The 18329-nt window shown below is 41.3% G+C and overlaps 1 protein-coding gene across 2 annotated transcripts in view; it reads left to right on the forward strand.

Annotated features, from left to right (window-relative positions):
• Window positions 1-18329, forward strand: part of mgat4a (alpha-1,3-mannosyl-glycoprotein 4-beta-N-acetylglucosaminyltransferase A) — a 44586-nt gene that overhangs the window by 13008 nt on the left and 13249 nt on the right. The window contains exons 2-6 of one of the 2 annotated variants that reach the window (XM_034110041.2): window positions 7150-7317; window positions 8391-8531; window positions 15954-16087; window positions 16182-16228; window positions 16782-16895. In XM_034110041.2, the coding sequence (XP_033965932.1) occupies window positions 7150-7317; window positions 8391-8531; window positions 15954-16087; window positions 16182-16228; window positions 16782-16895 (604 nt within the window). The other variant, XM_034110042.1, reaches the window with a different exon arrangement.

An 18329-nucleotide genomic window follows, 5' to 3' on the forward strand; every position in this document is an offset into this window, starting at 1 on the left:
AGAAACCATGTGGCCAGCAGGTGCTCCACTGGAGACTCTTCATACATGTATAATGCATGGAGACATGTTTTGACTACATATGCATCTTACTTACTTCCATGTGATTTGCAAGACATAGGAGTCTGGCAGGTGGATTATGTAGTGAGAAGTCAAAGAAAAGGCTCAATGATGTGGAGTCTTTTCAGCAACCAAACCAGTTTGATGGCTGTTCAATTTGAGTTTAGATTTTACAGTCTAATGTAAATAGGCTGAAGTGCTTTTGAGGTCAATCGGCTTTTTCAGGACACAGAGACAGTGTGCTGAGACTGAGATTTGGGCAAAAGGCATTTGACAAATGGGACATCTGGCAAAGGGCCCGATTCAGGGTTGAAATAAGGTACATTAAAATGACAAGCAGTTTCAGGTAATGTAAACTCAGCATGATCATCTTAGCTAAATACCCAATGCCTTTTATAGAAACGCCAATTCAAAGTATTTTTATATATACAGGAACATAGTGGCATCAACATTTCCAAGGAAACTGAATTCTCTTTACATTTTGGATTCCTCATAAGCCACTTTCATCAACCTGTGTATTTTGATGGTAACCGTTTTTGCTAGAATGCTCCAGTAAATGATTCACTAGCTCTTCTGTAGTTCTTTACTTTGACACTTCGCTCCCATCCTTGCCAGGTTTTCTGGGACTCAGGTCTAGACTTAGAAAATCCCTGATCACACCAGTTTATAATAACATTTAAACTTTGCCTCTCAAGGAAAACTTCAGATTTGTGATAATGCGCTTTATAGATAAAATCGACTTGACTTGTGAAATCCATGTCTGTTTTTAAAACACCTGGGGTCGCTTTTACAAAGATATGTTTTGTCTTTAATGTGTTCTTAATATTGCTCTTTTATGCCTACAAATGTATTGCGTGTAATAACGAATAGTGTTGTTAAATTCTGTTTGGTCAACAATCATTTTTTGCTCAATTTACCCAGAATGAGACAAAATTAGAGACAGTTTGTGCAACAGTAGACTTACGGTAGGGTAGGTAAGAATGGAGAAACCAGCACGAGTGCGCTAGAATTTGAAAGTACGCAGCCGAATAAAATCTGCTCCTTCCTTCAGACTTCCTTACAGAGCCCCTCCTCCAACACACACGAACGACCAATGAGAGCACGATATAAGTTTGTGCACAGATGGAAGGCTGACAGGCAGGTAGGCCATCCAGTTACTTTAGCCGGGCTGGCTCAGATGATTGGTCGTGCTTTTTACAGCGCCACGGCTTCCACAGATGACATTTTTTAATATATTCATTGCTATCGGGATGTTAAGAGCATTCCATGGAATATAACAAAGTGTTTCTGAAGTGAATTACCTGCCCCACCTTTAAGACATACATAGGAAGTCTGACTATTAATAATAATAATAATAATAATAATAATAATAACTTGAATTTATATAGCGCCTTTCATAACCTCAAGGTCGCTTTACAAAGAAACATACAAGGACAAGACATAAAACATGTGTTTGATATAGGCCTTACTCAAAGTCTGTCGTTGTGAAACCAGCCTCAAGTTCTTCTATAATTTATATGAGCTTGTATTTCAAGGCTAATTAATCACCACTTTACTCACCGTGGAAAATGACTCTCTTAAAAACGTCTTTTGGCACATTTCTGGTTGTAATTGTATGGAATGAATAGTGCTTATACTATCTGTTCTTTATTTCTTCTTGAAAAGCTATGCCCTTAATACAGTTAACCACGGATCGGCATGACAACTGTAAAATAACGGTCATTATATCTCAATGACTGGAATGGGTGTGGGTTTCCTGGTTATTTGTTTAGACATGATTTCGTGATTGATTGTTAAATTGAGGAGTTGTGTAATACAAAGTGAAATGTGCTGTAAAAGTGAAACATTGCTTTAACAAGGACTCTGCATGCTCTGCTGCACCTCTCTCACTCACACTTAATCTGCATCAGCACTCAGTCAGCAGCACGCATCAGCAAGGAGAGCCAGGTCAAGGACGAGATCACTGCGAGGGCTTTGATGAGCTAATGCATTGACTGATACAACTCTTAACACCCTGGTGGGTTCAGGGTTGGATTCCTCCAGCTCTCAGATCATCCTTGTTCTCTCCTGTGAAGTTTAGTAGAAAGAAGTTTGAAGATCTACGTAGCAAAGCTCACGCAGCCTGTCAGTTCTATCTCTCTCTGAAATCTAATCTTCAGATAGACCACTTAAAGGCCATTATCTGGGTCAGTTTGAGCCAGCACAGTGCACACAAGTACAACAACAGGGATGATGTGACGATTAATCAATACGTTCATTTAAACATTGTTCACATGGGGAACCTATAGATTCACGAACACCTAGTCAGTTCATGAACCGTTTGTTGTTCTTAACACGTCTCATTCCTGAGGAAAAGCACGTTCTTCATTTGTTTGTAAAGGAGCTTTCTAAACAAAATGAGTATTTGAAGCTTTCAATAAGACATTAGAAAACACAAGCTTCTTGTTTTGACCTAAATACGTCTACAGACACAGCTGTTGGAAGTTTAAACCTCAACTTTTAACAGATTCAACCATCACATGGAAACTCCCCGTCTCATCTATTTTCCATTGGACGGCTGGTGCCAGTTAAAGCGTACAGATCAGCTCTTTAAGGAAATTAGCATTCTTACCCAAAACTGAACTTTTGGTAGAAGGAAATAAACACATTATCTTCAGATGTTCTGTAAAAATGCCATAATAAGTAGCAGAATTAGCTTTGAGCCAGAAATGTGTGTGTGTCTGTGATTGAGTGTGAGGCTTTCAGCTTGTTGCTTTTGAAGAGTGTTTGTTTTAACCGCCATTATACAGTATATTCAACTCCCAATACCTCCCACCAGAGTCATACTGGGACTGAGAGGCTTTTTATACAAGTGCCCAAATCTCACATGCCGACAACAATAACACTTACACAGTTTTTGTGATATAAATAGAAGCCGATGATGCCAAAGACCTTGGAGACACTTTAGGATGTGTTGCCGACACCTTCCTCCTCAGTATTAACATGTCACCACTACACTGAATCAACACGAGACCCGCCAGACAAGCCTTGGTGAGCTAGGTGAACAATAAGTCACAGTGTAATGCCAACTGCTGCTACATTCTGCACCAAAATGTGAGTGTTATACTTACACATTCATGCACATTCAGCGACTCAATGTTTTTTGACTGAGGCAATGAACATTTGAGGGATCAGTGCAAATGTGTAAGGGCCACTCGTAACACCCCTTAATATTGAAAGTATTAGGTTGGCCTAGTCTGACTGAGTGTTATGCTCAGTAGATCTGCAAGGCCCAAGCACTCATGTCACAGGCTTATAGCAATTACTGACATCAGAGATGGAAAAATAAAATCTCTGTCTAGATGGCCAGACCGCCTCCGCCTCGCATATCTCTATTAAAGATTCAAAAGAACAGAGCAAAGAAATCAAGGATGACAAGTCAAGACAATCTATCAATGGAGAGCAAGGGCAATGGGTACAGAGAAAAAACAAGTGTATCACAGGATGGATGAGTAGAAAGCTAAATACATAGACTACACTATAACATCATATATCGGAAATGAAGAGAAAGGGGTTTAGACTGTGTGAGGAAACAGGTTGGATGCAAACAGGAGAAAGCAGAGGAGAGCTTGTTAGTCACTTAGCCCTTCCCCCGCATGGCATGGTTCTGGAGAGCAGAGAAGAATAATGAGATTCAATAGATGTACTGCAGACCTCTGGTAATTGTTTAATGCATTTTGTGTACCCATCATGCATCAGCTGCCTGTATACCAGCAGAGTAGTTCCTGCTATTACTTAAATGTTATGCTGATACCACAGAAAAAAAATGGTCCCTTGTTTTTTCAGCAGTAACTTAAGGTCAACTAAGTGAAAGCATATCAAGAATGACATTTAACTGAAATGTCAAGATATTAACAAGTAAACATTGCCTAACAGACTTGGCATTAACAGACTGCTCAGGTGATGAGTGAGGCCTTTCCTTTGACGGTAATGTGATATTTCTCAATATTTGGAAACCACCTACTGTTTTACCACCTTATGCTTCTGAACAGGGGATAGATATAGCTCAATAGAAACCGTAGGCGCTTTCATACCAAGTACTTTTCCCAGGAATAGTTCCCGGAACTTGATTCCCGAACTATCAAGTAGATCGCGTTCACACCGGAAGTCCCTGAGGGAGGATTACGCAAATGAAGCCACTGACGTCACTTCTTCTTCTGCTTTGGGTTTACTGGCAGGCCGCAAACAACTTCACGGCGTATACTGCCGCCCGAAGTCCCGGGTAAATCGTCAGAAGCGCCGACACCTCCTCATCACTCCACCGCTCCCACGTTGTATTTTGTGTTGCCATAAGTTAGTCTCTCTCCGTTGGTGCGCTGGGCTAATGCTAATGCTAATACGAGCAAATACAATGGCGGCTTCACAAAACCTTTCTGAGTTTTACGGGGCGTGGTTTGCAATTCGCCCAGCTAATCAGAAATTGGAACCTTTTTCTCCCCAGGAAAGAGCCATCTCTCTAGCAGGGACTGAAAAGGGGTGAAAAGGTTCCCGAAAAAAAGTTCGGAACTATTACTGGGAAAAGCACTCCGGTGTGAACGCGCCTCTTGTCTACTTCACGTTTCTGTTCCTGTGGTGCGTCTTTGTTTCTTTGCTCAGTAGGATTACAGGTGTGGTCCCATCTCAACAAGACTGAAGTCCTACAATCAAAGGGCCCACGTGAAGATGAAAGTCTGTTTTTAGTTTGAAGCTGCCCTTTTCATGAGGTTTTTTGGCCAAATGACAGCATCTGTCTGTGAGTCTTAGAGATCAACATTTAGGAGGAACAGCGTGGTTCTGTGTGAAAGAGGATACTGGACAGAGAGGCCGGACAATAGCTCAGTCAGAGAGAGTGATTGAGAGGGGAAGATAAAGTGAGGCTGGGTTTTGTTGTAGTGAAGGGCTCTCTGAAAGGGCACGATAAATCTACTTTCAGAGGGAGATCAGAAACCAGACCAACCCACAGTCCCACCCAATGCACACACAGAGGTGTACTTTGTTCTCTCCCTGAAAGATTGTTAGTTTTGGAAACAATTAATTTTCTACTGCTAATATTGACTCTTGACTTGTTTTGTAGGTATTCCACTGACTGGCACACCCATATTCTTCTTGATTTTTAAATCACCTCTATTTTTATTAATCTAGAGGCTTATTTATTTATTATAATCTGATAGACAACCGTTATCCATCCACCTGACAGGAGTTTCATATCAAGATGCTGATTGTGTGTCCAGGTGGGACTTGGGCCTGTCACAGGAAAGGCCACTCTAAAATGTGCCGATTTTTTAAAATGTATAAATACACATTTAAGAGGTACTCTGAACGACAGATTTCACATGACTAGGGCTCCAGATAAGCACTCTTTGGTCACACAGGATTCATTCATTCATTCGGAAAGAGAAGTGCCTTTCGCAATCTTTCACAGATATGTGACCAACATTTGAGAGGAATACGTGTTTTGGTTGTATGGGATAAGTGTTGTATATTTAATTTCTGCCTATAAAAGAGAGAATCAAAAAGAAAGGATATAATAAAGTGTATTTAAGTTGCACATTTTAAATGATTACAAAGTCCTTTTACAATTTAAAATCAATACGATGGTCAGGTAAACACATTTATAAAAATGCTAAAAAAGAAAAGACCCCAAACATAAAAACGTCCAAGAAGTAAGGTAAGATAAGCATTAATGCTGACTCACTGTTCTGTTTTCAGTGTATTCAATTCATATCAGCCCACCAACACACCACAGCTACACCTTCTTCAAAGAATTTCACAACATCTTCTTTTAAACTCGTACACCAACCACTACACTTCTGTTTCCTGATAAGAGCCCAGGCTCCCCACATGTTCACAGTAAACTGCCTCTAACCTCAAAGGTTATTTCCACTAAAACAAACGTGTAGCTGAAATGAGCAAAAAAGCTGCTTCTGTATCATCGTTTACAATATTATCATATGGTACGACATTAGGAATTTTAAAAACAGGTTTGGGACAGGTGCTGTAAACTGTACTATCATAACAAATCTGGTTGTGCTCTCCCTTCCCTGGGCAGCTTGTCTTAATGTACTCATCAGATGTACTCTTATCCAAAGTGCTGCAATAAACCGGTTGAACTGAAAAGAGACTTGGTCGTTAAAACGGAAATTCTCAGTCAAGGCAATTAGTGTTTGGGGACGATCCGAAGTTAGGATGTTTTTTAAAGCATTGTGAAATAGGACATGTTTGAACATGTGAGCATACATACTTGAATGCAAACGAGAAGGAACAAGTGAAGCGTGAATGGTTATCTTACCAGTATGTTGATGCGATGAAAATCAGTATTCATATTAACATTTCTCAGCATTTCCTGTTATTAATCTTGGTGCTCTGTGTAGCGTCCTGCCGATTCTTCTGCATGGTGTTGCTGCTGCATTGGCTTAAAACAAATGTATTTCAAGTTTTCATCATCCTTGAATACTTTAATTTGAGACATTCCGGCTCATAAATTGATTGCTTGGATGAGCCAGTGTAATATAAATGTCATTGCATACATTGTGTTGCTGTGAAATGTACACGACTCAAACTGCCATGATAGAGTAACTCTCTTTTCTTCCAAGTATTAGATTGTGTTTGATGCCTATTCTGTAGGCGTTACTTAGTGGCTGAACCCTGCTCCCAGTTTTTAAAAACAGTTTTATAATAGTTCTACATTTTCTCAACTACTTATTAATAACTTATTCTTCTTATTGTGTTAAAGTATCATCAATATTTCACCAGAATGAATTCCTTGTATGTGTAAACCTGTTTCTGATTCTCTGAGCTTAGAAGTGGACCTTAGTCGGACCATTGTTTTATTTCTAATTTCTGCAATTGAAATAGTACATTACATATAATGTACGAGACACTGTCTTCCAAAGTGACTTATAAAGCAGCTCTATCAATCTGGGGTTCAATATTTTGCCCAAGGACACTTCAACTTGTTGACTGCATGGGCTGGGGATCAAACCACTGACCCTCTGATTGGTAGATGACCAGCTACGACCATGTAGCGAATCTTGTTCTCATGCACTCAATTGGTTTCCTTTGTTTCCCTCACAGAGAAGCTGATAGCGTACCAGCGGGAGTTCCACGCCTTGAAAGAGCGTCTTCGTGTGGCCGAGCACCGGACGCTGCAGCGCTCGTCGGAGCTCAACAACATCCTCGAGCAGTTCAGACGAGCCATCGCCGAGACCAACAGCAGCAAAGATGCTCTCACAAACTTCTCAGGTAACTGACATACAAACGCAAACAAAGACCTTTTAACTAAACGTGTCCACTGAAGCATTCTCTTTCAGTCATTTGTGTTGAATAGCTAGCTAATCCCACCATCCCTCTTGTGCAGTATCCTTTACCTTGTTGTATCATTTAAAATCAACAAACACGCAGCGCCAACAAAGACTTTTTAGTTTTGTGTCTGCTTTTATGTTTCAATCCATTGTAACGCAGTGTTATGAAGACGGCTTGATCTTATTAGATTAAACAAAATGCTCAGGGGAAGTACCTTTCGTTTTCTTTCTAAGAGCTATTACATTTGTAATGGAAATGGAAATTCTCTTTGCTCATTTTCCGAATGACCAGATTCTCAAAGGCCTTTCTGTGGAAACTACAGAACCACTTTGTGGACACAGCGATCACAAGACCATTGCACTGCTCGCCACGGCACGTGATTCAAATAACAATGTTAATGTCTTGTTTGTACTTTTGTTTTTTAAGACTATGCTGCACATTGTCTGCCAATTTTAAAATGAATAACCTATTTTATATTCCTTTTCATTATCATAAATGCTGTGTTATACTTTTAGGTTTTGATATGAATTTTCACACACACACACACACACACACACACACACACACACACACACACACACACACACACACACACACACACACACACACACACACACACACACACACACACACACACACACACACACACACACACACACACACACACACACACACACACACACACACACACACACACAAAATGTACAATAAAAACTCAATTAGATTGTGTCATCCTATTAATAGCTGCTGGGGACTCGTACACCACATCCTGAGCTCTGCCTAAGAGAAATACAGTATAACCTTGTTCACTATGTATTAAGTCACAAGCATAGAAGATCCTGCCGCCAGTCATTTTTCATTTACACTTAAAAGAGTCTGAATTGTGCTTTTGTAAATGTTTTATTCAAGAGCAGGAGCACATTAACAGGTGGTGCTTTTGAAGTCAGCATAATTATTCCACTCCTGTGATGAAACTGAGAAGCGGAGTCCTCTAAACGCGTCCCTGCTTTCAGATGAGACACAGAAACTCCTGAAGGAGCTCTCCAACAGGAGACCCCTCCAGGTGCCAAACATCTACCACCACCTGCCTCACCTGCTCAACAATGAGGGCAGCCTGCACCCCGCCGTGCAGGTGGGTCTGGGCCGCACAGGAGGTAAGCAGCGCACGCAACAGTTACTGTCCTGACTAATGAGCTTCTTCTCCAGAATATGCATACGACACAAACACGGCAAACTCTCCAGAGACGCTCATTACACCAGAGAGAGAGAGTCGGGTCTCAACAAGTCCTCAATGCTGGTGACTCGTTCACTACAACTATCCCCTCTGGAATGAGCTTGGTAATAATATAATTACTTTATAGTGTCTGTACAGTGTAATTCCTTATTTACTTTACAAGGTGTGTATCTTAACTCTTATCTTAATCTAAGAGGATTTCCCTTTTGCTCTCATTCATTGGTCTTATATTGGACCTGAGGGGCATTGTAAAAAAAAAATGATGTAACCTTCAACAAAAATGTACTCAAAACACTCCTTAGATAATTATTTGTTTAAACAAAATGTGTATTTCTACTTTACATTCATAATATAAACAGACTTGACTACACTTTCATGAACCCTGTTTACCATTGATGTAGGGTGGGTGGGTGGGTGGCATTGAGTTGTTTTCTTTATTCAAGACACTCACAATCAACTTTTACAAAAGTCCAAGATGCTGTTTGATAAGCCTCCTCTTTCACATGGATAATGTATCTCCTTTTTTCCTTTTCTCTATTAACTCGTCTTTTGAACATCCCCATTTTGATTTGTTCACCCCTCAAAAACAGCCACTTTCAGCATGTGACCTCTGCTATATCAGGTTCTCTCGAGGATTACTTATCTGGCGTTGGGAGTGATAGGGGGAGTGAATGTGGGGCTCGAGTTTAGGGGCTAAACAGCTCAAGTGGTGTTCCCACATTCCTAATGACAATGACTTGGGGGGGGAGAACAGAGGCCCCTGCCAAATTAGAGGAAAGGAGGGAGGGATAAGTTGGGGGGGAAAGGAGTTTCTTGTCCCTGACCCTAAGCCTGTTTGATCAATGAATGCAAGGTATTCCCACAGGACTCACGAATAGATGCAAGGCCTATCACTGCGATCTCTTAACCATTGTCATGCTGTGTGCTTTTATGACAGGCGGGCAGGTATTCGTTACCTTTCTAAGACTCGTCTTGGCTTTCCTCAAAGAACGTCTAGCCTCTGATAATGCCAAGTTTGTTGTTTGCCACTGCTTTGTTCTCCCCAGCTTCCCACCCTTAAACACTATCAGTGGTGCTCACTTGAATGCATAACCAAGCTTGAGGTATTCTAGGCAGTGATTGTCGATATCTGCGGTGGGGGGATTCACAAAAACACATAACTGTATCATGGAAGTGTTTCCCCTCCACCACCAGTGCATTCCCCATGCCGTCAGGCTTCCTTTTTTTCTGTCAGTCGTTGTTTTTCGTCATTTAATTCTTTCAGTGTTTCACTCTCCCCTTGTTTCTCTGCTGGTCTAAGCATATCTGACATTGGGATATTTATAGCTTGGCAAATTAGGACAGCAGCTCACTTTAAATTGAACAAGGATTATGTGAAGAAAACAGCTCAAAGAACCTCTGAGACTGGGAGTGTTAGAGTAGGGTCTGACTGAAGCCCCTTTTAGACAGAAGCCAACAAAAGAGCATTATTCTGAATGCAGCCGTGCTTGTTCCAAACACACAAACTGCATGGCCTTTATAGACAACCAGCTGGCCAAGTTGTGCCTAAACCCACAGGAAGAGCACCAGTATAGGCTTTGATGCAAATGTTCATCTGGGCCAGACGGTGAAATGACAACATTTGATGCCATGGATCCCAGAAATACTTTTCCCCTTTGACTTCTATTGTAAAGAGCCGTCTTTAAATGAGCATATTTGGAGTTGAATCAACTTCCTAATTGAATTGAAATTTAAAAACCCTTAGCTAAAACATTAGTTCATTAAGTTGTAAATGCGCTGGTAGCTGAATCCAGATTTATTTTCCTGCTTCCAGTCATGTGACTAGCTGAGCCGTGACCTGATGTTAAGTAGTGGCTAGGGAATAGATATAAATATCGTCCAAAATCTTTTGTGTTTGGCTTCATGCGCCACTAAGCAACTTTCCCAGGAATGAACAGGGCCCTGCTTCAAACTCTGTATCCAGTTGTCTTTCTTTATTCCTCCATGCTTGTGTCCCTTTACACAGTCAGTGTGTGTGTGTTTCAAGGCATTTATTTAAACTGACCAGCTATTAAAAAGTTGCACTTTAAAAATCTATTTTTCTCAAATGTTCAAGGTTTTTTATTTTGTCATACGAACATAGCTACAGTGTAGTTATGCCGATAAAAATATTAGGTCACAAGCTACTCCAACCGTGCAACACAATAACACAGATAAACAGACAAATATAGTGCAAGTAAATAGTAAATAGAAAAATAAAAATAGTTTAAAAAAGTGAAATAGTGCAATAAGAGTCTATATGCAAGCTATTGGAATGATATATTAGATAAATAGATACATAATTACAGTAGCAGATGAATGTTATGGATGTTGTTTCAACAGTTCAGGTGTTTAACAGTCTTATTGCCTGTGGTATGAAACTGTCTCTGAATCTGGTGGTTTTAGTCAGGATGCTGCGGTAACGCCTGCCAGACGGCAGCAGACAGAACAGTTTGTGGCTGGGGTGATGGGGGTCTTTTATAATCCGGAGGGATTTCTTCCTGAGCCGCTGGGAGTAAAGGTCCTCCATGGATGGCAGCTCCGACCTGGTGATGTTCCGTGCAGTTTTCACCACCCTCTGTAAAGCCTTACGATTGAGGGCGGTGCAGCTGCCGTACCAGGCCGTGATGCAGCCAGTCAGGATACTCTATGGTGCACCTGTAGAAGTTGCAGAGTATCCTGGAGTCCATGTTGAACCTCCTCAGCCTGCGGAGGAAGAAGAGCCGCTGTCGAGCTTTCTTGGTGATGGTGGTGGTGTGAAGAGTCCATGTCAGGTCCTCAGTGATGTGGACCCCGAGGAACCTGAAGCTGCTGATTCTCTCCACCGTAGTCCCATTGATGGCGATGGGGGCGTGTCCCTCTCTCTGCTGCTTACTGTAATCCACAATCGGCTCCTTTGTTTTGCTGACGTTGAGATGGAGGTTGTTATCCCGGCACCAAGATGTCAGGTTTTCGACCTCCTCTCTGTACGCTGTCTCGTCGCCGTCTGTGATCTGGCCGATGACGGTCATGTCATCAGCAAACTTCACGATGGTGTTGGAGCTGTGTGTGGCCATGCAGTCATGAGTGAACAGGGAGTAGAGGAGAGGGCTGAGCACGCAGCCTTGAGGGGCTCCGGTGTTGAGGATCAGGGTGGAGGATGTGATGTTTCCCACCCGCACTGCCTGGGGTCTGCCCGTCAGGAATCTCAGGATCCAGTCACAGAGGGCGCTGTTGAGCCCGAGGTCTCTGAGATTGATGACCAGCTTGAAGGGCACAATGCAGTGGCGCAACAAGGTTGTGATTGGCCCCAGTGCAAATATTGTTTTGGGCCCCCATCGCCACCAAACATAAGCGCACGCTGATGCGCTCAAGTTGTTTTATCTCGTTTCCTCAGTCTAACCAGCAGCCAGGCACGGGACCCCCGCTTTGTCTTCCTCCTGCGTCTCTCAGGTAGGACGGCAGGAGGCAGCCATGGTGAATCTCCATTGTCTGTCGGTGGGTTATTGTCCACAAAGTTTCTGATGTGAAGAAGTTCCTCTCTGCTATATTGTACAGGAGAGTTGGTGCGGTCGGCTTGCATGTTGCGAACCATGTTAAAAGCAAACGGCAAAAAGTAAATAAACACAAACAAAATACGAAAAAGGGCAAAGTTGGAGAGGAGCCAAAAGACAATGTGGCCATCTTTCACTGGCGCATTTTTAATCCTTATGCCGCAGTCACTGTGAACTCTTCTCACTGCAGTCAAGTCTCGGCTCAAATCTCCTTCTTCTTGCTTCCTTCTGCGCCTGTCAGCCCATATTATATTAACAATGCTATCGCACCATAAGGAAATGATAACTCGTCAGTCTGAAAGGCAGAAGTTATTTTCTAAATTTGTTCATCAACACAATCTAATCGACAATATCTAATCTGAAACACACTAACCCCCCCTTATACACCAAGGCACTGTTTTCTTACAAAGATTTGTGTTAGATGTTGTCCCTTGGATATCAAATCTCATTCTCCGTGCAGAAATGTGTCTATAAATGCCAAGGCAAACACAAGAATGAGCTTCTAACCCTCCCTGATTTCCCCTTGAAGTAAAGAAAAACACACCTTCTTTTTATTTAGGTCTGGGCCCTGAGTTGCTAGCTGCATTGCTGCAATGCCACACTGAGGAAAGAAATAGGACAAGGTTCTATTTTCCTGCTGCAAGCAGTACAGCATGGCAGAGCTGTGGGTGTTGCCTTTCACCTGGAAATGTGTGAATGCAGCATTACAATCTGAACTGATGCCCAAGTGTTTTGACATCAGAATAAAATAGTGGTTTACCAGTAAGATGTGGCATTTTGGGATTTGTGCATTTGCAACCTGATAGGAACACATTTATTCATTTAATCTGTAACGTTGTTTTGTTAAATGTCACACCAGCAGAGCCAACCCAAAACAGAACCTACTGTTTCTGCCCTCTCATCATTTCTGTTTGGATGATTCAACCCATAACATGGGGGGTTGGATTTATGATGGCTGTGACTGTTTATTGATGGCCTGATTTTTTTCCTGAACTACTTAAGTAACCAGAAACTATAAATTGAGTCTGTGAGAGACGTGACCAATTTTACAAAAAGGAAATTAGGATTTCTACTAGAGTTGTAGATTATACACACGCACGCACGCACGCACACACACGCACACTCAGTGTCCCTCCGGCTTTGTAAGACCTTGAAAAAAAAAGCTTTTTTATTTTCTACTGTATATAAATATAGCACCCATTTACTCCGGAAGCTTCTCGTCCCGAGCAACAACCCTGCTCTTTATGAGGGAAACATTTATACATAAGCAGATAAACAAAACAACACGAGACCCAGTGATGCACGAATCACCCCAAAGCATGACAATGTAGTCTTTCTTCAACAGTAGTTTGATTTAAATAAATAATTTAGATAATGGAAACACATTATATATATTTTTCACAACAAGGCGATCAAATATGCTTTAAAACCCTGCTTCAAAGGAAAACATTGTCCACCCCCTGAAATAGTTATTTTTTGTGTATCATAAGAAATTCCATAAAAATATGCCACTAAAACCACACATATTTATGTTTTATAACTTTCACTAATTATAGTTTTAATTTAATTATAAATATAAACTACATATCTTAAATATTCCCACATTTGTATCTATTATTTTCTTTACATTTTATAAATAATTTCAATAACATAATGTATTTTCTGTAACAAATATATAAAACGTAGATATGTTTTTTAATGTATTATTTCTAATATTTCATCATTAATACGTATCTTCAACTTATTAAGGACATTTTACTAAGAAAACAATTGAGCAACAATGTGCTGTACATATTAAACCCAGCTGAACAGCAGCTCCTTTATCTCATTTCTTTTCAGACAGCAGACAGAAAAGTTGACTGTTTTCCTTTTTGTATCTGAGCATCATGAATGGGAGCGTCCAGGCTGATCAAGGGACGCAGGGAGGGGCCATCTTTGAGTCAGAGTGCATGCATTATCACTCAGTCCCTGTCTGCCACCCTCCTTATTCTGTCACTCTCAGTCTCTTTTCCTTCCTCCCACGTTCTGCTTTCATCCTCGACCTACTTTCTCAGTGATGGTGGTGGGTGTCGCTATACGACACGAAGCTCAGTGTGAGAAACACAAAGCGAAACTGGGACAGATTCTCCACGCTGCTCACATCACTCTGCAGCCTTTCTCCAGCCCCCTGCGCTGCTCACTCCTTCTGAACTGCTCCCCGACTGTGTTTTGTTGAAGCCCCCCCACCAGCTCATGCTCCCCCCCTTCTAACCTCATAAACACACACTTACATACAGTATACACATTAACCCCCATCCATGAAAATCCACCATGACTTGTTGACCTTCAATAATCAACAGTTTCTCTGGAAAGCTTTGGGGATTAATATGAAAATATGTTTTAGAATTCAGTAAAGTACACCGTCCATAAAGGAGGAACAACAGAGCATGTAATAGGGAGCGAGCAGACTAAATGGCCGTTTTCATGCTGCTGTCTGGACTTCCCTTATCATGAGGAAAACACTGATTCAGTGTCAGCTGATCAGCCTGATAAGTTGTTTTCTGCAGCCACAACAGGGTGGGCTCGCTGTACTCTCTCTACTCTCCCATGAAAGTGGTCCTTGTATCCATGTGGGTAAAATGAACTGGTTTCATGTCAACAACAGTCTGTTGTGGGGAATCTCTCCCCACTGAAGAAGAGGCTGTTTGTTTAGAAGCAACTACCACCAAGCAATAAGAAGAAGACAATAGGCACTCTCTTTTTCCTCTTTCAGTTGTCAATTTCGTAGAGCTGCAGCCATTGGTCGACTATTCGAGTTGATAGTAATCACAAACTATTTTTGCTAATCGATTATTCATCAAAGTAATTTTATGGAAAAATGCTGTTTTCAGTTTTCTTGCTTTTCTCTGTTTTATATGACATTAAAGTGATTCTTTTGGGGGGGTTGGTCTTCAAGACAAGACATAAAGACACCACCTTGGACTTGGACAAAAAAATGTTTTCAATGACTATTTTCAGACATTTAAGAGATCAAACAAACTTAAAGTAATTGAATAAAGGTGCAGGTCATAAGTAAGTCATGTGTACTTTTGGCGTTGGCCTAACTGACTTTGTTTGCAGATAGGAAAAGCTCATAAAACAATTTAGCAATGCTCGGCAGATCTCTAGATAGGTTGATGTATGTGTTACCTCTGTCTAAAGTCCAAACCTCCTGCTTCTACGTTATGTTCCAGTGACACACTCCCTCCCTGCCTGAAACGCCTTGATTGGACTCCTTTGTTTTACATAATGAAATCCCTATAACACTTGCACTTCAACACATTGTATGTGATAGGCTAAGGGACATCTGTAAGCGGTTGACCAATCACAAAAGAGCCGACCAGCTAACCAATCAGAGCAGACTGGGCTCTGCTTTCAGACGGAGGGTGAAAAGAGGTGCTGCAGCATGAGAAAAACAAAGAGCTTTTTCAACATTAAAGCATGGAGACAAGTCACAGTAGAAAAACACAATATAATTATGAACCTGAAAAAGGAGCATAATAGCCAAGAGGGCCCCTTTTAGCCACATTGTGTAAGATTGTTATTTAAAAACCCTTTTCGTTATTAACATGCAGCTTGGTATTGCAACTGCATTAGTCATTCTTCCCACTGCCATCTGTCAGTCCGGGCATGCATTTCAGTTTTGGCCAATGTAATTAGCTGATGTCTAACAAGCAAATAATAAGGGTTTTGGATCCATTTGATTAAACCGCCACCCCTGCAGCCTTCCCCACTCCCTGTTCTCACCTCACACTTCTTATTGTTCTTCTCAGTTACCATGGTGATGGGGATCCCCACTGTGAGGCGGAAGGTGAAGTCTTACCTGTCGGAGACGCTGCGCTCGCTGATAGACAAGCTTTCGCCGGAGGAGAAGCTCGACTGCGTCATTATCGTCTACGTTGGGGAGGTCAGATCTTAAAATCATCCATTACGAGTCATAGCACCACGCTCTGTGTGAGGTCAAAGGTCAGAGTGTATAATGTGTCGTTGTGTCTCTGCAGACTGACGTGGACTACGTTAACAGCGTGGTAGCTGGCCTGGAGAAAGAGTGAGTACACTTCTCTGCATCTACTCGTCTTGTACTGAACTTGAGTATTACCATTTCCTTCTACTTTACATTCTTCTCCGAAACATCTCAGAGGTCAATATTTAACTTTTTTTGTGTAATAAATTAAGTTACTTTGCAAATGTAGATCAATGAACAACACATTAATAACACTTTTGTTTGGCCTAGACCTAGAATGAAATCAAAAGCTAGCCAGTAGTCAATAAAATTAGCGCCACATTCACAATCTGCAACAAACACATTCAAATATAAAAAACATAAACAAAAAATTATTTGGAAATGGACCATAATGCGTAATAAGTACTTTTACACTTTGTACTTGAGGTTCATCTTGATGATAATTCTTATGAACCAAGCTTACGTAACATTTTGAATGAAGGACTTTATTTGTTTAACTAAAATATCTGAGTACTTCTTCCATTAGGCTTCTCTGCTTCCTGACAGGCGCACTATTTGTTTTGCTAACAAGTGTAAAGGAATGAAATTGATAAAAATGGTGTGTTTCATTTTCAACAACATCCCCTTCTTTCTTCAGGTTTTCTATAGAGCTGAGTTCAGGCTTGCTGGAGGTGATCTCCCCGCCCGCCACCTATTACCCCGAGCTCACCAACCTCAAGGAGACTTTCGGAGACTCCAAAGAAAGAGTCAAGTAAGAACTCACACAGCCGAGGAATGTGTGTTATCTCTGTCTTCGCTGCTCTGACATTCAATCAGGAAAAACGTGATAAAATCCTTATGGTAATCATGTAGCACTTAGATGGATGAAATTCAGGAGAGCTGTGATGAGGATTGAAGGAAAGATGAGTCAGGGGGGGAGTGGGAGGAGAGAGCGGGGGGGTTTAAGGTAGGCGGCCGAGGTACTTGTTATTCCACAGGCATTTGTCAAAGTCACATCAAGGTCATCAGCAGCACGCTCTATCTCTCTCTCTCTCCCTGTAGTGCTCCCTCTTTATATCCTCGGTACTTATCGTGCAGTTTGTGCCGACTACTCACTGTACGTGCTCTGATAATAGACTGTAGGCCCAGAGGACTGTGTGCTATGTTTGGATATGGGTGACGTGAGCACACATTTAATCTGATGGCTGAACAGTTCGGACCTTGTGTGACATGGACTATTAAAAGATTATATTTTAGACACTTGTTTTTAGAGCTGCAACAATAAGTGGAGCAACGTGAAAACAATTGCTATCTATTTTGATAATCAACTAATAGTTAAAATATTTTTTAATGCAGTTTACACACTCTCCAAAATGGAGATTTCCTGCTTTTTGCTGTTCTATCATGTTAAAGTGGCCCCATTATGCTCATTTCAGGTCTCATGATTGTACCGTTTAATAACTGTTTCCAGAAGTAATACATGGAGGCGTTTCAGGCAAGGAGGGAGTGTGTGGGAGAAGAACTTTGGGATTTGCAGACCATTTACATGCACAAAAGCCTATATTACACACTACAGGAAAAAGAAAACCACAAAAAACCTAATTGGGCCTCTTTAAACTGAATATTTAGATTATTTAATTATTGTGTGTGTGTGTGTGTGTGTGTGTGTGTGTGTGTGTGTGTGTGTGTGTGTGTGTGTGTGTGTGTGTGTGTGTGTGTGTGTGTGTGTGTGTGTGTGTGTGTGTGTGTGTGTGTGTGTGTGTGTGTGTGTGTGTGTGTGTGTGTGTGTGTGTGTGTGTGTGTGTGTGTGTGTGTGTGTGTGTGTGTGTGTGTGTGTGTGTGTGTGTGTGTGTGTGTGTGTGTGTGTGTGTGTGTGAAAGGCTTATTAGATGCGCTTACAGCTAAAACTGCAGCAACACCTGCCCACCTAGCTGAGTTTAAGCACACATGCTTATTTATAGTCTGTTCACCTGAGTGTAAACAATGTGTGCGTTGGGGTGTGTACATTATTCAAGTAGAGTCTGTGGTTCAGTGTACCTGAGAATAACTGATTTGCACAGTTGGGCTTTTTATGCATGTAAAGCAGTCGGTCTATCCCAAATGTGTTTACTTTCTCTTTTGTGAGTAGTTTTATTGTCTCTCGTTTGTTTGCATCAGCCAAAGATTATACGTTTAACATTGTAAAGAGAAAATATAAAAAAGATAG

Source organism: Pseudochaenichthys georgianus, chromosome 21 (assembly GCF_902827115.2).
Source record: "Pseudochaenichthys georgianus chromosome 21, fPseGeo1.2, whole genome shotgun sequence".
In the NCBI taxonomy this organism is placed as follows: Eukaryota; Metazoa; Chordata; class Actinopteri; order Perciformes; family Channichthyidae; genus Pseudochaenichthys; species Pseudochaenichthys georgianus.